General features: G+C 47.8%; 1 protein-coding gene across 1 annotated transcript in view; it reads left to right on the forward strand.

Moving 5' to 3' along the window:
* COG3 (component of oligomeric golgi complex 3) overlaps window positions 1-26,201 on the forward strand; it is a 343,588-nt gene that overhangs the window by 184,675 nt on the left and 132,712 nt on the right. The window contains exons 14-15 of the mRNA XM_085621830.1: window positions 5,399-5,504; window positions 21,177-21,298. Coding sequence (XP_085477956.1) covers window positions 5,399-5,504; window positions 21,177-21,298 — 228 coding nt within the window. The remainder of the gene's footprint in view (window positions 1-5,398; window positions 5,505-21,176; window positions 21,299-26,201) is intronic.

A 26,201-nucleotide genomic window follows, 5' to 3' on the forward strand; every position in this document is an offset into this window, starting at 1 on the left:
CATTATTTTCTATGGGAAGGTGTTGCAATATCAGTGGTTGACTGTATGGTGCTGGACTTAGTATTGCTTATTGTAGGAAGCTGGGCTTCTGTTGCAGTATCCCCCCCCAACTTTTTGCCAGATTTCTGATGCACTTTGACTTGATAGGCCCTGGGTCCCTGCCAATCAGGTTCCCAGAGCCTGTGTTCTTTCCCAAAACTGTACCTTTGTACCCGCAATTGGCACCTATCTGGCCACATGTAAGTCCCTTGTAAAATGTACCATGAGTACCAAGGGCACTGTGACCAGGGAAGGCCTCTATGGGGCTGCAGCACATATTGTGCCACCCTTCGAGGTCCTGTACCCTAACACACACACTCTGCCATTGCAGGCTGCATGTTTTGGGGCAGAGAAAAGTGAAGAGTCAACATGGCGCACCGACCTGTGTGCCATGCCTGCAACCCACTGCCTATGGTATGGGTAAGACACCCCTCCAGCAGGGTGCACTATACCACTGGTGAGGGTACAGTTGCATGAACACTATTGCCCTACAGTGTCTAAGTCCATTCTTAGACATTGTAAGTGGGAGTTTGTCATTACCAACTCCACAGCACCGCAATGGCTTTACTGAATTCTGGGAAGTTTGGTAGCAAACTTGTCAGCATAATAAACCCACACTGATGCCTGTGCGGAATTTATTATACAATGCACTCAAATGGCTTCTTAGAGATGTCCCCTGAAAAACAACCAACCTCTAGTGGGTTCCCTGACTGGTAAGCACCAGCCTGCCACCAAGAGACAAGTTTCTGGACCCCTGGATTGAGAGCCTTCGCTTGTTGAGCCCAGAAACAAAGCCTTGCATGGGCAGAGGTGTTCACACCTCCCACAGGTCAGGAAAGCCATCTTTTAAATGTATACATCCAGAGGGGGGGATGAGCATGATTATAAGGCTGAAATGGAAAAACTAAAAGAGGATCTGTCATCCGTATCTGACAAGTATCAGAATTATGTTTTGTTTGTGTTGGGGGATTTCACCCACATGTTAAACCCTTATAGGATCGACTCATGATGCAAGGAACTGCGGGCCTCACACAAAATAAATGATCCCATATTCCCGAGGCGAGCTATGTCGGCAAAAGACTAAGCCCATGGTCAACTGCTTGGTGCCGTGGGTTTGGTCTGTGTGAATGGAAGATTGGACACAGATAGACCAGCAAAGTGTACTTTTAAGCAAGGCCACCAACTCTTCCCAATAGCTCATGTGTTTTTACATGCCTGGAACTTTGATCTAGTCAAGCACTTTGAAATGGTAAGTGCGGAAGGAAGTGATCATTATCCTCTGAGAACAGAAATTTATGGGTTAGAGCAAACATGTAGAGACACTGTGCTACAGGTTCAGGTTTATTACAAGTATTACATACTCGTAACTGGGCGCAGATAATCTTGGACACAGAGGGAGGTCTATCTCAGAAGATTGAAATTGGTAATGGATTGCGACAGGGGTGTGTATTGGCCCCTCTCCTTTTTTCATTATTTATTGCGGACCTACCTTTGGTTCTAAGTAAAGAAAGGGGGGCCAGCCAAAAGGTCGATGGGAGACGCATTTCATGCCTTTTATATGCAGATGATTTGGTAATAATAGACCAAACCGAGATTGGGTTACAAAGAAAGTTGAATAGATTTAATGAATACTGTGTGCTTAAAAAACTAGTAGTTGGCATGGATAAAACAAAGATTCTAAAGATGGGAAGAAGGAAATCAAAGTTTAACTGGTTTTTGGGCTCCTCAAAGTTAGAAATGTTGGATGAATACAGGTATCTGGGCATATGGTTTCAGAAAAATCTGAACTGGGCCACCCACCTTGAAGCATTAAAAGTACATACATCAGCTTCTGTCAGTGGCCCAAAGAAATTCAATGTCTATGGGGAAACGTCAGACAGACCAGTTTTAAAAGCTTATGTAGCCATGGTCCCACCCAAATTCCTTTATGGGGCAGAGCTATTAAATTTGAGTGGTAGATGTGGCTGGGATGTTGAGGAAGGAAAAGCCCTGAAAAACCTATTTGCGCTGCCTAAGACCTCAATGGTGCAGGCAGTGAGGCTCGAAACAGGCATTACTTCATGGAGCATAACATCCTGTATGGCCCTAGTAAGATTTTGGCAGCGTCAGGGATCAGAAGATGACTATAAAGTTTCCCAATTTTGAGAAACAAGATCTTGAAGAGTGATTTATCATGGGCCAAAGGGGTTAGAGACTGTATTATTAAAGAAGGTAGATTGTTGAGACTCAAAATTAGCCCCATGACATTACAAATTGAAGTTGAGAGGAGGGAACTTAGGTGCCTGGGGAAAGAATTATCTCGTGACCAGGAGTACTTCATGGGAACAAAATCGGTATGCTTTATGGCCTTGTCGTGGCAAAATGCTGCTCATTTCCCCTACCTTGATAGGTTGCCCTGTCAACGTCTGAGAAGAGACATATTAAGGCTGAGAATCGGTGTCAACCCTTGCTATCAGAATAATGAGACAAAAAGAGTAATGATTGGTAGTAATGGGAAGTGCAACTGTATCCTGGGGACAACATGTGATATTTTCCATATGTTATTGGATTGTTCTATGGTTTTAGAGTTATGGAAGGAGATTTTATGCCCAATTTTTAAAAAGTATAGAATAACTAATAGGACCCAGGCAGCATAACTTTTAACTGAAATGAAGAACTTCGATACAGTCTGTGCCCTGGGGAGGTTTATCCAAAGAGCAAAAGAAAACTTGAAATGTGTCTAGTATCAATATGCCCTCCTGTTCGCACATTTTGAGATAAGATATATGATTCAAAGGAAGGTAAGGGTGTTAATCCAGAATTGTAAACGGATGTATTAATTGCCTGTGCCTGGGGGGAGTTTATATAAAAAAGAAACCAGACCAGAGTTAGTAATGAAATGCTTGACTCATGGTACGTAAAGTGAATTACTGGGTCTGAAACATGGTACAGGATTTTAAATCATGAATTTTAAGATGATGAGTCTAAGTAAAACATTTTATGATTGTAGGAATTGTATTTATGCTGATTTTATATGTCCAAGGACTGTGGAGTCCAAATAAACTTTGTCTTGAACTGAACTGAACAGCCATCTGTGGCAGGGGAGCTTCAAAGGCCTTGCCACCTTTGCAACGTGATTCCCAGCCTCTCATGCTATCAGGAGAAGACTCCTCTTTTTCGGCGGGAAAACAGGCGGGAAAAATTAGAGCAACCCAGAAGGTGTGCCCACCTTTGCCAACCCAACCCCTCGGATGGGGGAGTCAAGGTGAAGCCCACTCTTCAGTGCCCGCCATCTTACAAATGGCAGGCACTCTCCAATCAGGATAAAAGTTTGTGCCCACTCCCCCACGTGAGGTGGGTGCCCCAAGGGTGTAGTCATCCCAAGGTCAGGAGCCCATTGGCTATTACTTCGAGACCCCTAAATACGCCCCCTAAAATACAGTATTTAAGGGGCAGCCCTGAACCCAGAAGGCAGATTCCCGCAACCTACGAAGAAAGGCGAAAGAAGACGCACAGCAGAGGAGACTGCAGAGGAGAACAGACTTGGCCCCAGCCCTAGCGGCCCGTCTGCAGTTTCCAGAGATCCTGCGCCAAAACTCACCTTGTCCTGCAGCCAGCCACCTCCAGAACCCCTGGGAGGACTGACTGCCTTCAACAAAGACCAGATCTCCTGTTAATAGCAGCTCTGTTCAAAAGAATCTCCAAAGAAAACCCTGAGCCTGCTGAAGACAAGGAAACCAGACGCCTGGAACCACCACTGCACCCGCCCCCAAGGCATGAGTCAGAGTGGCGCACCCGTTCCAGTGATGTCCCCCAGCGCTCCAGAGTCCACCATGGGTTGACCCCACCAGGAATTCCAGACGTCGCCTGCAGCTTCTGCAGAACCCCCCCAACATCGTGGCAAGGTGAAATCTGACCTCAAAAGGCACCCAGCTGCCCTGCACCCCGGAGAAGAGTACCTGATGTGCACCTACGTCCTCGAGCCCTCCAACTTACCTGCCCAGCTGTTGGTTCCTCCGGAAGACTTCCTGGACTGAGCCTGCTGCCATAATCCAAAACCAGCAACTCCCATTGAAAACAACATACACCCGATGCCAAATCAGCACTCTACACCTGGCCGCCGCTGTGGGTGCACCTTGTGTGCTAACTCGGATCCCCCTTTGCTCTGAGCTTAACCTTGGGAGCACTTCTTCCTCAACTCTGTGGCTTGCCCGTAAGCAGCCACCAACCGGAGGCCCCCCATTAGATAACATTGGGCCTCAGCACTCTGCTCCCGGCCGCCTTAGTGCTGCTGAGTGTGCTCTAAGAGCGCATCCTTGACCCTGTGGTGACCCTTGTTCTAACCCCACAAACCTAACTCCCGAGACCGAGTGCTTACCTTTAAAACGATAACTTCATTTTCACCCATAGGATAGCAGTGACTGCTTTTCTGTGAAAAAGTTTTTAAGTGTGGAGTTGAAAACTGTATGAAAACTCAAACAAGTGTGTTTTAATGATACATTAAATTACTTACCCTTGTCTAGGAAATGTCCCAGTGTGGTATCTAGGCAACCACACTGAGTAAGAAAAGTAATCGCAAAGTACTTACAAAGTAACTGCACAGTAATTTCAATTGTTTCTGAACATTTGACCCACCTGTAACAAAGACAATTGCATTCAACTGTATTATTCCTGAAAAGTACTATTATACTTACCAGTGTCATGGCCTGCTTGGTTCTAAGAATAAAATACAACTAAAATATTTTAATACAAAAACAAATTGGTCAGAGTTCAGTCGTTGAGTGTGTGAAATCATTTCTTGCCCTTGCATGTACAATAAATGCTTAACGCTACCCTCTAAAACAGCCTTACTGTTCGCCCTCACTACCACAAATCGTGAATAAGGTATTATCTACTCTTACGTCTGTAAATCTTTGAGGATCCAGTGGACTCTGTGCACACTATTCCTTACTTTGGTATAGTATATACAGAGCCAGATTCCTACACTTAGTTTTGGCAGTAGTAACTTACACTCGTAAATTTGGCTTTACCCCTATTTCAGAGGGTGAAGACAAGTAAGCCTACGCTTTTGAGTAAATTTACACTCGTAAATTGTGACTAGCCAAAAGTAGTAAGGTTACTCAAAAGTGTAAGAGTAAACTTATTCACAAGTGTAAGGAACATTTGTGAATATCGTCCCTTCCTGTAACAGATCTCATGAATAAAGGCTTGGACAGCAGCAAAATATTTAGGTGATGTTAGAATGTTGTAGTTCAAAGCATACAGATGAGAAGGATGGGTATTTCACAATATTGTGTAAAGCTGTAGAAATAGAACTGAAACTAATGAATTAACTATCTTACTGAGCAGGTTTGTTGTCCATTTTTATTTCTCTCAACAGCAAATTGCGCAGAGTTTAAAAGATGAGCAGAAGAAAGTTGCATCAGATGCTTCTTTTTCTGATGTTAAGCTAGAAGACCCTGATGCCAATAACCTCATTAAATCAGGTATGCTAAATTTGTATATGTTTTGCTATTGTAACCATTGTGTAGAAAAGGAGTTCAATTATTTTTTTAGGTAGAGCGTGTATTTAATATACTTAACTACATAATCTATGATATCTAAATATTTTCTTTTGAAGAAGTGTTTTAAAATGTGGTTTAAAAATCTCCTCTCCCAGTTTTTAGATGTTAATGTCATGGTTAGTTCTTGTCATTATGTTAATATATTGGCAACTAATGGGGAAAGGTGGGAGAGTAGAAGAGGGGAGGAGATGTGGCCAACAGCTCGAGCTGCCGCCTTTGGATCCTGGTGACCCAGGTTTGGATGCCAGCCTCTGTGCTACATTCAACATTGTGAGATTATGGGCAAATCTCATCAACTCCCTGTGCCTAAAAATGTGCAATGTGTGCAAAAAGTATTTGTGTAGTACCCTCTTGATGTACATGATCTTGTAGATCATTTCCCAGTCCCTCACATAATGTGCACCTCTCTGTTGCTTCACAGATTAATTTGTGCTATATAAATAAGAGTACACACATGCAATTATCCTCTCCTATTACGTTCTAGGAATTAAGCTAATTTCTGCCTCCCACGCTAACTGTGGGCTGCTGTTGAAGTGCAGAGATTATGATGGCACCCATTAAGCAATTTAAAATACTCTGCCTGCCTTCTTCCCTTTTTGTCCATTTAATTAGAAATTGAACATCCCAAACAAGCTTCCTAAAAATAATTATTAAATGTTGAAGTATTCCAGCAGGAGTATTTCTCTGCTTTCCTATGCCTTGTCCCCCATCTGATGGGTTTTTGACCTTCTTTTTCTGGAATTTATCCCAGGCGAGGAAAGAACTGTCTTTTTTTTTCGTTTGACGATAAAGTGACTAGCATAGTAGGATGCCCCGGACTCTATTGCACAACATCACCAACTGTTGCCACTCAGTTTTTAGGTAACACTGGGATTGATTTCTCTGGTGCTTCCTTTTGTTTGGATGGTGCTGTCGTCCCCCTGTTGTTTTTGGATATTCATTTTTTTCATATTTTCTTTGTGTTCACTTCCACTGCTGCACATAGTTTCACAATAGATTACAAGGAGGACATACAATACATCAAGCAGTTCTTTTTGGCTGACCAACTAAAAGTCCTCATTTGTGTTTGGTGATCTCTGTACAGTAAATTTATAATATTTGGTCAAAGTCATCCCAGGGGACTTGTCTTATGTTTATGAAGGTAACATGGACAATAGTGTAGATTTTTTTATGAGATGGAAGTAATCACATAAAGATAAGGAGTGATTAAAGACCAAACTCAGTCAGCAATGCTAATTCAATAATGGGATACTGAGGTCTTATCCATTTGTATGTACGTGTCTCAGGAAACACCTACTGGAAAATGTGAGGTCCTGTGGTGACATTTTTAAACCCAGAAAGGGCTTAATGGTGTCATAGAAGTGTGCCCCTGCATCAGAACTAAACGTAAAAGAACAGAGCATAGCATTCTAGAGTTAGTCACCTTCTGAAGCTGAATGCCCCCAGATGGTTTACTAATCCAGTGCCAATGCTTCTGTTGGAGATTGATCCAGTCTACCATTAGCAATCCATCAATTTCTTTCCTCCCGGGGACTGGTGGGACTGCACTATAATGCTGTTGTGGCATCACTTGTTTTAGATGAGTTCTTGAACGTTTTGTTTGCCAAATAATACAAAGACAGACACACTATTTGCAGCATCCAGATCCTCCTCAACCCCCCTTTTTTCAAGACTGACTCTTTCGGTTCCAGTTGAATCCCTAGTGATCCAGAAGACTTCCCAGGTTAAACAACTGTTACTTATGATATAGACATCCCTATGAGCCTCACGGTCTGACGCTTTGAATATAACTCACAGTCCTTCCTTTCGGTGAGCAATTGGCCAGCACAATTAGATGTGTTTAAAAAAAACGTTTGTGGGACTGGTCCTAATCCCCCCCTCGCATTCTTTGTTCAAGGTGAGGAAGCTGGAACGCGGAAGAAGCAAAACAAAAGGCTTTTTCCAAAATGCTAATCTTTTGCTGCGGCATATTAATACAGCGATGCAACTATCATGCTATAGTGTGCTAAATTAATGTGTGTTTGACATGTTTGCTGAATTTTCGTTTCTGAGGTGTAGAAGAACACCTGGTTACCTTTAAGATAACCTGCATTGGCATAGCCAATAGGTCTCGCCTTTGGAACCTTATAAGTATTTAGTTATGCAGTACAATATCCTTTGTGCAACAACATCAACTGTTGCATGGCTAAACACTTATAAGGTCCCAAAGGCGAGACCTATTGGCTATGCCAATGCTTGTTCCTCCTTCTGAAGGGTGGAGAAGGGAGGCGGGTGTGTCCCGTGGAGGGGTAACTGACAGGCTCTGCTGGCCTGCTTGGGTGGAGCTCAGTGTCTAGTTATGGTTTATTGAAGCCACTGTTTGTATGCATGAATGTTCCCAGACACTTTTATGCACGGTAGCATCCTCTCAGCATCGAACACCAGTACATTATAATCTCCAGGTCAAACTCTTTTTCTTTCATGCAGAAGTCTGTCTGCTCAGATGTCATGTTGTCTCTTCCGTGTGCACCGATATCTGTTGGTGTACAGGGGGCAGTGGTGCTGATGGCTGGGAAAGTGAGAGAGAAGATGTATGAACGAGAGAGGGAGACGAAGAAGGGGGTGGGGGGAGAAGGGGTCAAAGCGAGAGGGAGACGAAGGTGGGGGGAGAAAGAGGAGGAATCAAAGAGAGGGAATGAGCGAGACCAGAGAAAGAAAGGGGGGAGGCTGAGGGAGAAAAGAGTGAGAGACGAAGAAAGAGAGAGAGGGGGTAAAGGGAGGTGAGAGAAGGAGGGAAAGTAAGAAACACAGGCAAAGAGAGAACGCGAGAGGAGTGAGCGAAAGATGAGAAGAACGCACAGCAGCCACTAGATTAGGGCATTTGTTCAGCTACTAAGAAATATCTGAAATGTCTTATTTAGCCGGAAAGTAAACAAACTGAACTCTTCCTTTACATGCACTGGCTGAACAAAGCAAAAATAGCTTTAACAATGTCCCAGGTTGATGCTAAAGGGTATTTTGATCACATACACCAGGGAGCTCACCACGGGAGTTTATCCGTCAACATAAATTTTAACATCAGCCTAGAGACAAAGTACACAAATAGTTAAGGAAGTTCCGTTACAGATGCGCTTTTATTATGCATTTACCATCATATGGTTGACGTTCTATTTTCCGTATTATAAATGGGCAACTGCAAATAAGAAGACCCAGTGACCAGTTAGTTACTCGACAAAGTGTGACGTGCATTTATCAAGATTCTCGGTTAAAAGAAGTGAAGCGATGGCACCCGCCAGCCTTCTGGAGTCAGCAGCACAGCAGCTTCTGCGGACGTGTTACTGAGCCCGGGGCCTGCACATGCGAGTTACAGGCCCCAGACTGCACAGCCCGAGCCCAGACATGGTGGCCTCCACGGTACCAACACGTCAGGCAACGGAGGGGAGAGGGGTGCAAAATATTGGCGGGCGGGGCACAGGATCTAGCTCATAGAGACAGGGGCTGGTAATAAAAGAGAACAAGGGATGTGGGCAGGTTTGGGCCGTGGGGGCAGGTACGTGGGTGCTGGTAAATTCCTTGGCACGCTCTGAGGGTGGGTGAACGGACAGGGGTAGGGGAGAAAGACCCTGTGACGATAATGGAGCAGGTAACGGGGACGTTGTGGTCTTGCAGGGGTTACCAATGATACTGCCTGAGAAGGAGTAAGAGTCCACAAGCTTATGGGAAGAGAATAGGAATCTGTATCTTAAGGTATGCAAGGGAAGCCGAGTGATAGGGGGGTATATGGAGCGACGGCAGAAGCATACCATGCAAAGGAAAGCGCAATGTGCGGGGAAGTGGGGATTTAAGTGGGCTGGGGAATGGTAAAGCAGAGTGTGCACTAACGGGGTGTTAAGGCTGCTTCCTGAGGAGGGCTGCTGGAGAGTGACAAAGGGCGGATGGGATCTCACATAGGGCCGTGATATACCATGAAGCCAGAAACACCAGATCCTCCCCCTCCCACCCCAATTACAGCTGAGCCAACAGGAAAAAGGAAACAAGCAGGCGAGTGGTGCGCGCGCGCTCGCCACAGCGAGACATCTGTTTTCTATTATCGCGCACGCGTCTGTGCATGATAATTGCAAACAGATGTTGCCCGTGTGGGTAACCGCAAGCAATAGGCCATGGGCGGAGCAAAGGTGGGACATGCACCCGCCTTTGCCCGATTGCATGCTGTCTTTCTTAGAAAGCGGATTGTGCCACAAGCAACAGCGTCCACTTTGAACAATTCCCTGAACATTTGCAGACCATTGTAGAAGCTATCTACGTATAAATGGTGACTTTTGTAAAAAGTCCTCTACCAAGTTCCCTCACAATTTTCTAACTTGCTCCAAAAGTGGACGGGTAACCAGGGGGATCAGTACTAGAATTCTTACCGGTGTACATCCTGAAATTATAGACCTATCCAGTACTACTCTCAGACTGCTTATACATCTTAATTCCAGAACATGTTCTTTTGCTAGGAATGTATTGCCTAAAAACAAACTGCTCTTGAACAGGACCAAAGACTCATCCACAGCTGTTTCTTTCCCTGGAACATATAGATCTCTGAAAAATGATATACAAAGTGATCAAGGACAGGCTGAATCTTTAAAAAAAAATGGTCACAATCAGGGTGATCTTGTGGCAATGCTGAAGAATTATCACCAAAATGCAGCATCCGAAGAAGAAGCAAATACCGATCATGGTTTCAGGAAGTATAGCCGTTGCCATCAAGGGACTAGTAGACCAATATTAAGACAGCGATGAATTCCTTATCAAGCCTATCAAAAAAGTTAAACCCAAGAACTTCTTCAACTCATCCAGATTTGTGGGAGTCCACCGGGTGGCTGTAGAGTGGGGATAAAGTCTGGCGCTGTTGTCCCTCAAATAATGTTCTGCATACAAATTATGCGGTCTACAAATCTCACCCAAAAATACAACTGAATGAAATTTATAGGCAAAATGTTTTCAGTATTCACTCTATACCCTGCGACACCACTGAAGGCAGGCCAGCTCGACCATGTTTGGGGCAACCCAGAGTTCAGCTCTTCCAATGGGAGGCCGTTCAGCCCCAGGCTGCAATCCAGATGCCTCTTGCTGCACTATAGGAACATCAGTGCCCTCCTCTTAACGCGGCATTTCATCCGCTCTGAGAGTGGCTTCCTCATCAAATGATTCCTCTCGGACAGAAAATTCACTGCCAGAAACCTGGACTTCCTCCTCTTCAGAAGCAGAGTCAGTCTCATAATCATGGCCAGAGGAAAGACTCAAAAAGCATATCAACAACCTGCAGAGCAGTAATCCTGCAGCTACCCATAATTCGTATTAAGAAATGTTTCTTGACAAATAAGTCAACAATACCGAACAGTGTAAAATAAGTAATAAACAAAAGTGTGGCTTTATCAATTGGAAAATAAAACTACTGGTAATCTGAAAGGAAAAGTCAATCAATGCATAATACTCAAAGACCTATATATTGAAAAACAATACCGCTCACTTGCCAGAGACACTCACCAGCACCTACTTCACAGATGCAGCAAAAGAAAATTGCACACAACACAATACACATCTTGCGCACATCGAAGGAGAATTTCACACACAATAAAACAGAAGCTAAATATGCTTCTGTTATTACATTATTTGCACTAGAATAAAAAATAGAAATAAAACATTACAATCACAAATTATGACAAGAATTAAAACAGTTATCAGTATAAAACCCTATGTCTGCCCATCACCACCTAAATGCTAGCCGCACTCATCGCCAGCCGGAAGCCAGTCTACACACACAGCCTGCAAAATCCCTAGTCAAGCACACCATCAGCCAAACACCAGTGTGCACACACCGCCAGCCTGGTGCTTGTCCACACACACTGCCAGCCACACACACCATCAGCCAAGCACCAGTCCACACACACCTCCAGCCAAGTACCAGGCCACGCACACCACCATCCAAGCGCAATTTCACTCACATCGCCAGCCATGCCCCTGTCCACGCACACCAGTAGCCAAGTGCCAGTACACACACACCACCAGCCAAGCACCAGTCCAAGCACACCACCTGCCAAGTACCAGTCCACACACACCGTCAGCCAAGTGCCAGTCTACAGACACCGCCAGCCAAGCGCTAGCCCACACACGCCAAGTACATGCAGACCGTCAGACGAACTCCAGTTCACACACACAGAAACTTTCCCTGATGTCTAGTGGTTTAAGGCCCCTCTTGGGGGCAGATGAGCATAAAAATATGGCCAATCTGCCCCCAAGGGGTGGTCAGAAACGGCCAAAATGTATGCCTCAGAAAAGGGGAGTGACCCTTGACAAAGGGGTCACTCCCTGACATATAAATAAATAAAATACCTGTTAACTGGTCGATTTATGGCCCCTATGGGGGCAGATGGGCCTAAAAATATGGCCAATCAGCCCCCCGGGGGGGGGGGGGGGCAGAAAATGGCCTAAACATTGCCCCGATAAAAAAAGGAAAGCAATCCTTGCCCCAGGGGCCACTCCCGACACGTAAATGAAAAAAATCCCTGGTGTCTAGTGACTTTCTGCCCCCCGTGGGGCAGATGGGCCTAAACATTTGGACAGTCTGCCCCCCCCGGGGCAGTATAAAACGGCCAAAACCTTTACCCAGTAAAGGGAAGTGATCCTTGCCCAAGGGGCCCTGCAATCTCTGGCGTCTAGTGGTCTCCCTCCCCCATGCCCCCCAAGACGGCAGGTGAACTTTCCTCTAGGGTAGAGGGATTACTAAAATTAAATGCCCCCCAAGGGGTGCGATCCTTGCCCACGGGAACACTTCCTGTAATTGTTCATTATATCCTGGCTTCTAGTGGGTTTCAGCTACACCCCCACCCACCCGGGGAACCTAAAAAATGGCTGAATATTCCCGGGGAGGGGAGGGGGGCAGACACGAACAAAACATGCCTAAGGAGTTGTTTCCCCAACAACAGAAAAAGAAATCCCTGGTGGTCTATTGGTGTGGATTCCTGCTTCACGATCGCGGCCCCACCTGCAACCATGGAGCAGGTTCAAGTCCAAACAGGCACTGGAGGGATGGAAAAACTCTTTCCTTTCCCTATGTGCCTGTCCCTGTCCCCCCCCCCCCCCCCCCACCTAACCCCCAGAAGAAAGTCTCACCTTAGAGGCGACCTATTTCTGGATACGCGGGAATCAAATGGCTTCCAGCATCTCCCCAGCTGACAATGTCATCCGATCGCCATGGGGGGTTTGGGTTTGGCAGCGGAAGCTCTTCCACTGCCATCCCCGGTGAGGGCTGGTAGTTGGGCGGCCCACTGGAGAGCGTCAGTGCTTCCCATGGGTGCTAGGACTGAACAGTTCCGTCACAAGGGGGCTCTGCCCACAAGATGAAGATAATGGAGCTCCAGCTAGGAGTTCTTCTAAAAAAAAAAAAAAGGTAATGGCCTCTCTGGTCATGAAATTAATGACCCAGGAGACTTGCAGTTTTTTTTCAGTGTGCCTTGCTGCCCTCAAGACCATTAAAAAACATGCTGAGGGAAAGGGTGGGGAGTTTTTCCTGCCGGCGCCCAAGATGGCTGCATGGCACTGAAGATCCGTATGTTGGTTCCCGAAAACATGGGTTAACCCAAGACTGCCCTCCTAATTGGCAACCTGGAGGGGTGCCAGGGGTACCTGATGTGCAATTAGCCGCTGTCTGGGCATGGATGCTGATACCCGAAGTGTGCAGTGCCAGATATTAGCCGGGGTGGTGCGGCAGACCTGGCACAGCGGTGATGGGGCCCGTGGGCGGCCTTGAGGCTAGGGCTGCTGATTCCCCGCTAGGCCTCGCCGCCGGCCCAGTGCCACACATATGCCCGGGCAACTGCGATTGACGGAAGAGTGTTGGTGGGCTTCTGTCTTCCCCTGGGCCTGTGCTGAGACAGAGGCGGGCCGGCTGGGGGAGGCCTCGGGCTGGAGGGTGGAGCGGAATTTGCTGCACCGGCCACATGGTCTGCGGGGGCCCTCGCTAGCTGTGCTGCAGAGAGTGGTGGGCCAGCGCTGCCGCGAGGATCAGGAATGCAAGGTGAGCTGCGGCTGGATGCGTGGAGGGGTGCCAGCGCCTAATGAAATCAGGCCCCGATGCAGGGAAGGTAGAGCCTGCGGCCCTAGCGCACCTCAACCCTAAACCCCCTGGAGAGAAGAGGCCTGTTACCTACCTCTCCTGAGTGTTGACATGCATTGGGCCTAGCAGGCCTGGTACTTGGGCTGTAATTGAGCTGTGAGGGCCTGGAGGACTGCGGGGACTGCAGGGTTGGTTGAAACCTTCACGGACTGTAGTCCTTCACATAGCCATACCTGGCGGGAACGCGACCGCGTTTGGGCCCACCTGCTGAATTGTCCCCCCCCCCCACCGCACGGGGCGGCCAGGGAGTGACTCTGCCTGTCGTCTGTCATCCTGGTTCTTGGACACAGTCGGTGGTTGTGGGTCTGACTGGCATCCTTATGTACCGCACGGATCCTAGACAGCGCAAGCTACAGTTTGAGTGCCATGGGGAGCGAGAGGAGGCCCACCCACCTGGAGAGATGGCGGGGGCGACAGGATGCTCCCAGGCACCGCTGCAGCCTGATACAGTGGAAGCCCTGATGTCCGAGATCTGGGTAGGGTTTAAGGCTGTGGACTCCAGGTTTGGCGTCCTGTCTGGCAGATTGGACGGTATGGCGGAGCATCTGGACCGTCAACAGGCCAGATTCGAGGATGCTGAGGAGCGGATTTCAACGCTGGAGGACGGGGCGTCTACCGTATCGAGACGCCTGGAGAAGATTGAGTGCCAGCTTAAAACTGTAGCCATAAAGAATGAAGATTTGGAAGCCAGATCGCGCTGCAACAACCTTCCTATAACCGGCGTAGCGGAGTCCACTGCCACCGGTAAAATGGACCTGTTCGCCGAAGATTTACTGGTGAAGCTGTTTGGTCGTGATGTTTTCTCCACCTCCTTCCTCGTGGAAAGTTCACACCCATCATTGGGGCCCAGACCCACCTCTGGTAGCAGCGCCACGACCCATCATAGTGCAATTGCTTAACTTGAGGGACAGAGACACTACCCTTCGCCTGGCACGTAAGCACAGGCAGGGCCACTACCAAGGCGCGGGACTCTCGTTCTTTCAGGATTTCACCTTGATGGTGCAGGAGGCTGGCCGCAAGTTTGCTGCTGTGAAGATGACACGAAGGGAAATAAGCCTCAGGTATGGCATGCTCTACCCAGCTCTTCATCGTGTGGACATCCTGGGAAAGACACGTGTGTTTGACACCCTTGCGGAGGCCCAAAAGTTTTGCAAAAAACATGCTCAAAATCGCCGTAACACTCCTGGGGGCTCCCTGTGCGGTCCCCCACTGACTTGCAGGCCATGAACAGCTCTGATCTCTTTCCGGCGGACTAACAGCTGTCACCTACTGGACCCTAGCTGTCCTGTTGCTGAGCCCTCGCCCTTGTCCGGAACACAAACTTTTAGATCACGCGTCCCTGTGGTTCAGCAGCCGTGGTGTCTGTGCAGAACAGGGATTCCTTTATGGGACTAGCTTCGGACAACGGGGCTAATGGACCTACGGTGGCGACTAATGGTACAGACCCCTTAGCGGCATCTGCTGTGCACTCTGTTGCGCCCCCCCCCTTACATGCTCAGTTATCCCATTTATCACTAGCTCTTTTGTGTTCTGCAATCGGAGCCGGATATTAGTGCGCTGCCCACCCCTCATGGTGTACACCAATATGTTCTTGGAATCACTTGGGGTATTTTTTCTGTATTGGTTCCTGATGGAATGTTCCCCAGCACTGTTTTACTCTGGATAAGTGGGGGCGGGTAGGGTGGTGGGGTGTGGTGGATTGTTTTTTCTGTTTTTAACTGTGCACTATCTATCAGAATAGTTAGCAATATCGCACTCAACAGGTTCCTCATAAGCAGCCTTGAAAATACCTGTAACTGAGTCTACAGCCGCCCGGGATCTCGAAGTACCCTTTATGTCCCTTAACATTAGAGGCATTAATAACCCCCGCAAACTAGTGTTGCAATACCTGGTCAGCCACGGAGTTAAAATTGCCTTTTTACAAGAAACACACATATCCCCAGGTGCAGCCTCGGCTTATGCCTCCACATGGGGTCAGCATAGGTACTATTCAAATTACAGTTCGTATTCCCGCAGAGTCTGTAAATTAATTCACCTATCTGTCCACTTCACCCTCCTTGACAGCTATTCAGACACAGAAAGGAGATATGTGATCCTGATTGGCCGTCTTGTGGACCAGTTCGTGCTATTGTTAAATGTCTGTGCTCCAAATATGGACTCATCTGGGTTCTTTCAAACCTTGACAACAAAACTTGACAGGACAGACACAGAACACATTATTATTGGGGGTGACTTCAACTCAAGTTTTAACTCAGGACTGGATCCTTAAGCAGCGGCCCGCTGCATGGATTTTGCATATTTGCGCTTCTCACTCCCTTAAGGATGCGTGGAGACACCAGCATGCGCAGATTCAGGGTTACACCTCCCATTGTACCTGGTCATGACTAAACTATTGGTTCCTTTCCTCCCTCGCTCCTCCCCATTCTGGGTGAAGTGACGTAGCTTCCCTGCACGTTGTCAGATCACGCCCCAATTGTGTAGTTTTTGAGGTCCCACATGAGGATGTGGCGCTTTCCCGGTCAGTCCCTCCCGGACCCAGTCTTTCACGACGAACTCCTGTTAACCATGATCGAATACTTCGACCTCAACAAGGGCACAGTGACCACGCAGACACTTTATGGGAACCCTTTAAGGCTTACATCTGTGGCATAGCGATCGCCAAGCATGGCGGTATACTGCGGTACTTACAGCGCTCATTGGAATGCGTGGAGATGACCCATCGGTGTCTTGACGCAGAGGCACTAGGGGGGACGACAGGGGAGGTTGCGCCTTCGGGCAGTGGCCATGGGGAAGTTTTGCAAGCTCACGGCCCGAGAGGTACAGTTTTTGGGGAAATATGCAAGGGCGTGCCGGTATGGCGAGGGCAAGTGGCCCGGCCGTACCCTGGCGAAACTGCTCCGCCCACAGCAGGGAAGTGACTACATATCCAAGCTCACCCATGAGGTGGCACGCGCACCACAAATGGGGAGCAGATACTAGCTGAGTTGCTACAGTACTATACAGAACTTTACACTTCCAGATATGTCGGGGAGGGTGGCATTCTGGCTGGTTACCCTGGGGAGGTTGCCATGGTTTGGCTGTCCTTCCCACAGCAGCAGTTCCTCAGCGAACCCATCTCAGTGGAGGAGATTGTCTCTGCATTTGAATCCATGGCCGGATCGAAGGCTCCAGGATCGGATGGACTCACAGGTGCGTTCTACAAAACGTACGAACATCTGCTCGCCCCTCGCCTGCTCGAGCTTTACGCTGAGTCCCTGGACATGGGAGTACATCCACCCCCACAGCACGCAAGGCCATTGTAGTCCTGCTGTTAAAGCCAGGCAAAGACCTGCTGCACTGCCAGTCATACAGACCGCTGTCCCTTCTAAATTTCGATAATAAAATCCTCACAAAGGTCATAGCAACTAGACTGTCACTCCTCCTCTAAACTATCATCTACCCGCTTCAGGCGGGATCTGTCCCCCACCGTTCTACTTCTATAAACTTGTGCACGCTGTTCTCTGTAGTCAACAGGATCTCCCAGGAGGTCCCGGTTGCGGTGGCCCTGCTGGATGCAGAGAAGACCTTTGATTCGCTTGAGTGTCCCATTCTGTGGGCGACTGTGCAGAACCTTGGGCTGCCCTGTGGCTTCACATCCCTAATCCAGCTTCTCTGTGCCAGCCCAATGGCACACATCTGGGCCAATGGCTCCCTATTTACTCCATTTGCACTGGCCAGAGGTACGAGACAGGGATGCCCCTTTTCCCTGCTACTATTTATAATGGCCATGGACCCATTGGTCCGGCACCTCCAGGAGCAACACCTCTGGCGTGGGCTGCAATTCTACGCAGGCTTGCTGTTGCTTTCCCTATACACAGATGATATCCTGCTTTTTCCCTGACATCCAGCTACTAACCTGAGCCCAGTATTGTGTACAATTCAGAGATTTGGACAGTTCTCCGGGCTCCAGATTAACTGGAATAAATCTGAGCTCTTTCCACTAACGGAGGCTGCCGTACAGTGACTTGCCACCTGGTTGGTGCACAGATAAGGTCAATTATTTGGGGTTCCATGTCCATCGAGGTAAGGAGCAAGTTCTCCGCCTGACTTACGGCACATTGGTGGATAAATTGACCCCCTAGATTGAACGATGGATTAGGCTGCGTTATTAGTGGCGGGGAGCATTGCGATAATTAATATGGTTGTCTAATCCCGATCTCTGGATCTGTTTCTTAACAAACCCATCCCTCTAACAAACTCCTTTTTGCCACCCTGAGGGGACTCCAGCCGAGGATGATTTGTGCGGGTCGCAGGCCATGGGTTGGATGGTGGGCGCTCACCTTGCCGTACGCAAAGGGAGATTTTGGTGTGCCCCCACTTAAATCACTATTATCTAATAGCTCAGTGCCAGTATGCATGCCATTGGTACCACTGGGACGCTGGCTTCTTCATAGCAGAGTTGATAGAGAACTGTCCGGCTCCTCTCTCCACAATACCTTTCTTCCCCTGGGAGTACCCCTGGATCCCAGGGACATCCAGCCCCTCTCCACCACTTGCTGGGCGTGGCGCCGACTGCAGCGCTTTCTGCGAGTAGAGAGTTTGTACTTGCCTGCACTTCTGCTCACAGGCAGTCATTGGCTCCCCCGAAGGTAGACTCCACTCAATATCAAGAGCTCACTTAACAAATATACACTGTACACTACTGGAGATCTGCACCCCGAGGGCCATGGCATTTCTTGGTTGGAGGACACCCATTTTGCCGACACCACACTGCTGGACAGATTAGTTCTGCACCATGTGCAGCGTGCCCTAAGGGTGCGTATTCCTACCTACCCCATAGCTCCCGATGAGTTTACTCCCCTCACTGCCGTAATTGAGGATGACGCTGGCGAACTCTTTGTCTCCAAACTGTACCCCAAGTGTCTGGAGTTACTACCCACCACAGATGGCCGACTGCGGGAGGCTTGGGTGGAGGGCCTACAGCGCCCTGTGCCAGATATCTGGTATTATTGTTGCATGCAGACCAGGTTAGTCTCCTCCCAACCACCAGCATAAACTGCTGCATTACAATCTCCTGCACTGCTTATACATGACCCCCCAAACTCCAGGCCCAGATTGACCTCGCCCGCTCATCAAGCTGTCCCAAATGCCACGCAACGGATGCGATTTTCTGCATCTGGCATGGATTTGCCCCCATGGAGGCAGCTATTGGACTGAAATCTGTGCACACATCTCCCAGATGGCAGACAGAACACTGACCCATACTCCCCTGCTAGCACTGCTGGGATACTTGCATGACATCCCAAAGTATACTTGTAGGTTTGTTGCCATCGCACTCTTGCTCGTGAAGCGCGAAGTCGCCATTCATTGGGGAGGTGCGCTACGCCCTACCATAGCCAGCTGGCTCATGAACCTTGTCCTCTGCAACACGACAAGCAAGCTATATGCCCAGACACGACCGCGACATTTAGCAACCTTTATGTACGTACCTGCTTCATTCTAACACAAATGAAAATGACTGATTGCCACGTAACATGGGTAGCAGCTCGGCAGGGCTGTCAGTGGCGCTGCTGTGCGCTCGTGGCCGTGGCCCCCCTTGCCCCTCCACGCCCATGGAGACCGGTGCTACCACTGGATGTAGCATACATGACGTGCATGGACCTAGCCCATAGGCCAATGCAAAAACAACAGTTGATGGACAGAATGTAGAACAATGTCATACATTCACCCCAGTACAGAGATCTGGGCTTAAATCCGTCGTTTTTTTGCTCACCATGACGTTCCAGTTTGAACCCAGCCATATGCAAATCAGTCTTGACCCTGTGCCTCATGGGAACAGTCCAGCCCGAACTGCCAAGCCAGGTCTTCCCTGGACTGGAAACAAGCATCCTAGGACCAGTTTCAGGGTTTCACCCCTCTTCAGCCAGGATAGCTTGATTCCAGTAGCATGGAGAGCACGGGACCCACGGCTTGGCATACCCTTCCCACTCGGGTGACAAATGCAAAAACAACAGTTGATGGACAGAATGTAGAACAATGTCATACATTCACCCCAGTACAGAGATCTGGACCTAAATCCATCGTTTTTTTGCTCACCATGCCGTTCCAGTTTGAACCCAGCCATAGCCCATAGGCCCCCTTCCTCCCCATGGACACGGACACTGTCTCTGACCGGTCAGCCCTTTATGTTCCCACATCATGTTGTAATGACAGGCAAGTGCTACTGTTTGCTTTTTTCTATCATGGTGATATGTATAAATTGTCACCTTATCTGCTGTGCAGACGTTCATGAAAAATTATAAACAAAGTTTTTTTAAAAAAAACATGCTTTGTGGTGCCCCTGCCCCTTGTAGGGACACCACAAAGCAAAGAAAATAAAAAATTTAAACAGCTTTTGCAGGGCATTATGGGGTGCTCCTTCCTGGAGCATTGAATAATAAATGAGCGGCTTCTGCTGCATGCTAACCTCCTCTTTATTATAATGTTGACCCAGGGAGATGGGTTCCCCTTGGCCTTGAAGGTTCAGGGAGGGGGCCATGCCCCCCCTACACAAAATGTAAAATATGCACTGTATAGTTTTCATTTTTAACAGGACTCTGGACCGAGTCCCAAGTTCTAAGGTGTCTGCTTCCACATTGTTGTTGATGTGGTGGCAGCCAATCAGATTTCATCTTGAGATCTATTGGCTCTACGGATCCTCTGGGGCTTGAAATATATGCAACGTTTTTGAGCCTTATTTTCTCAAAAACTACTGAACGGATTTACACCAAATCACAACAAACTAGTTTTCTGCCAAATTTGGTATAATTACGTTCAGCAGTTTTAGCAGTATCGCTGTTCCTATAGAAAAATGAATAGGTAAAACACGTTTTGGGACCAACCCCTGCCGTTTTTTCAGCCCCCGCTTAGTGGATTACCGCAAAACCTTCCAAAGAGGAGCTGAGGCAAATGGGACTTTTTTGGGAAGATTCATCAAACTGAGCCACAGTTATTAGGCAAACAAAAAATGCTTTTTCTATGGAAATGCAGACCTAATACACCCACATTCACACATTCATTACTAAGGACATCATAAAAACTCTATTTACTTCCTCACAGATTGCATGAAACGCAGTTACACAGAGAAATAAATAGTCCCTAAGCCTCTTTAATGTGAGTTTAGCTTAGTATAACGCCTGAATACTGGTTTTGTTCAAATATCTATCAAACAAATGCTGTGCATAAACCATATATGCTGTTGCGCAGAGTATAATATGTTATTTATTACCATTGTTGAGGGAGGGGCATCATGGCCCACTTGAGTCTTATGTTCAGCAATGTTAATAAACACCTCATATTACCACTGCTCATCTGCATATGTACTGTGTGTTTTATAATTTAAAGTGTTTTATGTTGCACTTCTTTTGTGTTGAGAATCTCCTATCAATCTAAGGTTCTAGAATGACTGATTCATTTTCTGCTTTGTCATGTTGTAGGTTCATCGAACAGCCTTGCTTCAAAGCCTCAAACAATTTCACCAGCTGATCTCCATGGAATGTGGTATCCAACTGTCAGAAGGACCCTGGTGTGCCTGTCCAAACTGTATAGATGTATTGATGTAAGGAACTAAATGCATTTATATATTAGATTTGAGGCTTTGCTTAACGAAGCATCATTAAGGATGTTTTTTCTTGGAAGCAGATTGTTGATTCATCACCCACGCTGCCTGTTATTGCTCTCCATATTTTGAGCGAGTGTTAGCAGGATGAAAACAGACAAACAACAAACATTGGCAAAGTTAGAATGTCCGGCTTGTCGTTTGAGCCATGATAAAAACATTTTAAAAAGCCTGATCGAATGAAAAACAAAACAAAACATGGGTGTGATTTGTACAGGGATTTAATAGATGGTTGGATGGTTGGATGTGGTTGCAGATATTCGCTAGGTGGATGGAAGTGTGGGTGGATTGGTACGCGTTTGTGGTTTAATGGATAGATGGATGGATGAATGGTTGTGAGTGGATGGATATGTGCTTGGGTGAGTGAACGTTTGATGCATGGGAATGGGTGCTGGATGGATGGTTGCAAAGTGTGGGCAGATAAGTTGGGCGGTGGATGATGGTGGATAATTGTGAGGGGAAGTATGGAGGGGCAGATGGCTGTTCTGATAGATGAGTAGCTAGGTGTTGGTTAAAGGATGCATGGATATGGTTGCATAGGGAAAATAAGTAATAAAGTAAAATAGCCTTCCTAATGATTAATATGTATCTGTTGAACTGGACTTTACAAATCCGCTTGGACACTGGGTTTGAAAAACTTAAGCTTCGCATGTGACTTCCTGATACCTGCCTGGGTAACATTCCAAGCTTTATCTTGGATAAATGACCGTGCTGTAGTCAGGTGCTCTTTTCAGACTGTCTCTGTGTTCTTGACCTCCTTCCTCGAAAAGAACAACATCCTGGACCTGTTCTACTCCGAATTGCGCAGCAACCACAGCACTGAAACAGCCTCATCGCTGCAAGCGACGACATCAGGGCCATGATGGATAACGGAGAAACCGCGGCCCTCATCGTCCTAGATCTCTCGGCCGCCTTCGACACTGTCTGCCACCACACCCTCCGCACACGCCTCCACAACGCAGGGATCCGCGACAAAGCACTGGACTGGACCACCTCCTTCCTCACCGGCAGAACCCAGAGTGTCCGCCTCCCCCCATTCCGCTCTAAAGACACCAAGATCATCTGTGGCATACCCCAAGGATCGTCCCTCAGTCCGACACTCTTCAACATCTACATGGTACAGCTCGCCAACATCGCCAGATCGCACAACCTCAAAATCGTCTCATATGCCGACACCCAGCTGATCCTCTCCCTCACCTAGGCCCCCACCACCGCCAAATCCAACCTCCACGAAGGAATGAAGGCCATCGCCAAATGGATGACAATCAGCCGCCTGAAACTGAACTCAGTCAAGACGGAGGTCCTCCTCATCGGATCCACCCCCTCCGCCATTGAGGACTCATGGTGGCCGGCCGCACTGGGAGCTGCACCGACGCCCACTAACCATGCACGCAACCTGGGAGTCATCCTGGACTCCGCATTGTCAATGACCCGGCAAGTGAACGCAGTCTCCTCCTCCTGCTTCAACACCCTCCGCATGCTCTGCAAGATCTACAGATGGATCCCCACCGGTACCAGAAGGACGGTCCTCCAGGCCCTCGTCAGCAGCAAACTGGACTACGGCAACACTCTCTACGCAGGAACATCAGCCAAACTCCAGAAACGACTACAACGCATACAGAACACCTCTGCACGCCTCATCCTCGACATCCCATGCCACAGCAGCATCACATCCCACCTGAGAGACCTACACTGGCTCCCAGTCAACAAGAAGATCACCTTCATGCTCCTCACCCACGCTCACAAAGCTCTCCACAACACCGGACCAGTGTACCTCAACGAACGACTCACCTTCTACACCCCGAACTGCCAGCTTCGCTCCGCTGACCTCGCCCTCGCTACTGTCCCCCGCATCTGTCGAGCGACCGGCGGCTGCAGATCGTTCTCTCACCTCAAAAACCTGGAACACCCTCCCTATTCGCCTACGACAGACCCAGGACCTGCTGGCCTTCAGGAGACTCCTCAAGACCTGGCTGTTCGGGCAGTAGCAGCACCCCCTCCACCTTGAGACGGGCGAGTTGTGCGCTCTACAAATGTACTGATTGAGTGCAACAATAGTGACTTGTAAACAGACACTAGAAATTAAGCTACTGAGACTCTGCCTAATATATTTATAAAGGCATATTGCAACATAAAAATGCATCAGCACAAGGCCTTCAGAGTCAAATGGACCTGTCTACCTGCAGAAGGGGGACTCCCTACTTTGTCCTGACTGTGGCCCTATAGTGGATCAAATCCGGCTAAATCTGCCTTAAGAATTGTTATGGACCTAATGTGATGGAAGCCCACTTAGGACCTAGGGGAATCAACTATGTAATGACTATGACTTGGAAAAAGTATTCAGAATCCAGATAGCCACAGATCAAGAACAGAGTTAGAAGACTGTGCTATTTAGGTAAGCCTTCAACTAGGACAGGTTATTGCGGACCACCTCTTTTATATCCACCAAAAATCAAACCTGCCAAGCAAGCATAGAACAAACATATGTCTGATGTTTAAAACATCATATCCTAGCACTGTATCACTACATGGCACCCTAAATGAGTGCCATTCAATAAAGCTAATGCCATGTACCTTGAGCAGTAACCCAGTGCCTAATCACAAACCACAGCAAGTCAAAGAGTACGTTTAGGGCAGCAGGAGTGCACACATTTCTGTGGAACTTTGAGAAGCCCCTCAAAGTCAGAAGTAATTGGCAAATTGCCAGATATGGAGTGGCTGAGAAAAGATGGCACTGTGAGAAAAGCACTCCAGTTTGAATAATGGGGCTGCAGTGGGGTCCTTAATAGGTCCTTATGCTGAATACATATTTGTTTGTCAGGAGTCTTCCTCTGGGAGGCCATCTTTGGGCCACACATCTTGGGCCACAATAGAAATGAACAATTTATGCTTTTGCAAGTAACATAACCTTGTGGTTATCATCTTTTTCAGTTTGGTTCAACCATGCATTGATCTGAAAGTTGAATAATGTGACCTCATTAGGCTACACTGCTACCTTCAGTTTGTTTAGTTGTCCCACTTTGCAGGAAGCTGGCTCTTTATATAGTATACCAATAAGTGGTATACTGTGCAAGAGTCCAGGTAGTTCCTTATTAGTTGACAGGTGCTTCCTCTAGCAATCCCAAGGTGCTCTTCTAGGGGGTAGTGTGGTCGCGCAGCCTTAGGCTTATCAGAGTGGGGTGTTGGGCATCTACAAAAAGCACACACAGTCAATAAATGATGCACACGACTCAATAAGGAGATCCACACCAATTTATAAAAATAACACATATATTTATATATACTTGGCACCAGAATGAATACTATCAGGTAAGTACATTTCGAAATAGAAATATTTTACGTTTTCAAAAGTCGACAGTGCAATTTTCAGAGGCTTTAATGTTATCCTATTGGAGGAAAAACAACTATGGCATACAGGTAGAGTACAGCGACTTACCAGGCCAATCTCCTGGACTTAAGGTGAGTATGGTGCAAGGTTCAAGGCAGCACCAAGAGGTCACACCGGGCTGCACTGGGGCGGCCGGGTGCAGAGGTGCAATACAGCGGTGGATGCCCAGTGTTAGTCAAAGGAGACCTTGGTCTTCATGAAAAGGGTCTACAGGTTTAGACTGGGAGGCCAGTTGGGTTGAACCAACAGGGTGGCTCAGGCCTCACGATGCTCGGGATGTTGGCATCCCCTTGGTCCTCTTCTCCACCGGCCAGATGTGGCGGGTGTAGAGGTGTACCTAGGCATCTGGTTTCTGTCACTGGGGGCACTTGCAGTCAGGGGGCCACACATAGAGGGGTCCCCTCCTGGCAAACCTAAGGTGGGCATCTTCTCTGGGGTTCTGGGGGACCACACTGGCACAGTTGGCCCACTTCAGCTCGGGCTTGTATCAGAGGGTGCAGTGGTGCTGGCCAGTATCAGGTGTACACGGTCCGGGGGCCTCACAGGTCTTTCTTAGGTACCTGCAGGGTGCAGGGAAGCAGCTTCACTGTTCCTCTGGAGTTCCTTTCCTGAATCTTTATAGAAGTGCTGGCAGTCCTACCAGGCTTTGGAGGATCAGCAGCTTGTAGGATGAGACGACTTTGGCACAATTGTTGAGAATAGGCGGACAGGCCAGCCGAGTTACCGCCAAGTAAGCTGCTTCTACTTCAGTTTCTGCTTTTTGTGGCTCTTTGGTCCTTCTTCTGCTTTTGGTCAGCAGGATCTGATTTTCTGGTGCACAGGGCTCCCCTAAATATTGGCTTTAGGGGTGTTAATTGAGTGTAGGGTAGTAGCAAATGGGCTGGTTACCTCTGGGGTCACTACGCCCCCTATATGGCCATTTTCTGTGGGAACTGGGTATAACCCTGTCCCAGAGTTCCTAAGTTTGACATCCCAAAGATGGCAGACTCTGATATTTCGTCATCACTTCAGTAAGTCCATCTTAGGGGTGGAACTAGCATGAGGGTGAACACGCCCCACTGACTACATTTTTCCTGCCTGTCCAGGACAGAGGGGGTCCGCATCCTCTCTTGTGAGGTTGGGCTCTTTGAAACTCCCTGCTTTGAATGCTAATTCGCAGTTTTGAGGGTCAGAAACTCATTTTTGGTGGAAGGCGGACTAAGACCATTCAGCGAGCACACTAGTAGTCGGCTGTTTTTCATTGGGCACCCCTAAGGTACCCTCTGGGGTTCCTGTATTAATAAATTCATCACTGGAATCAGTGAGAGCTTATTAATACGAGATATTTTATACCAAACATCTCTGTTTCCGTTGAAGCCATCATGTAGCTGGGGAACTCGTTTTCACCAGTGTCTAGTACATCTACTTTTGGCTTCCCTGATCACTTGTACTGGCAGCAATTGAACTGACCAGCAC

Source organism: Triturus cristatus, chromosome 8 (assembly GCF_964204655.1).
Source record: "Triturus cristatus chromosome 8, aTriCri1.1, whole genome shotgun sequence".
Lineage (NCBI taxonomy): Eukaryota > Metazoa > Chordata > Amphibia > Caudata > Salamandridae > Triturus > Triturus cristatus.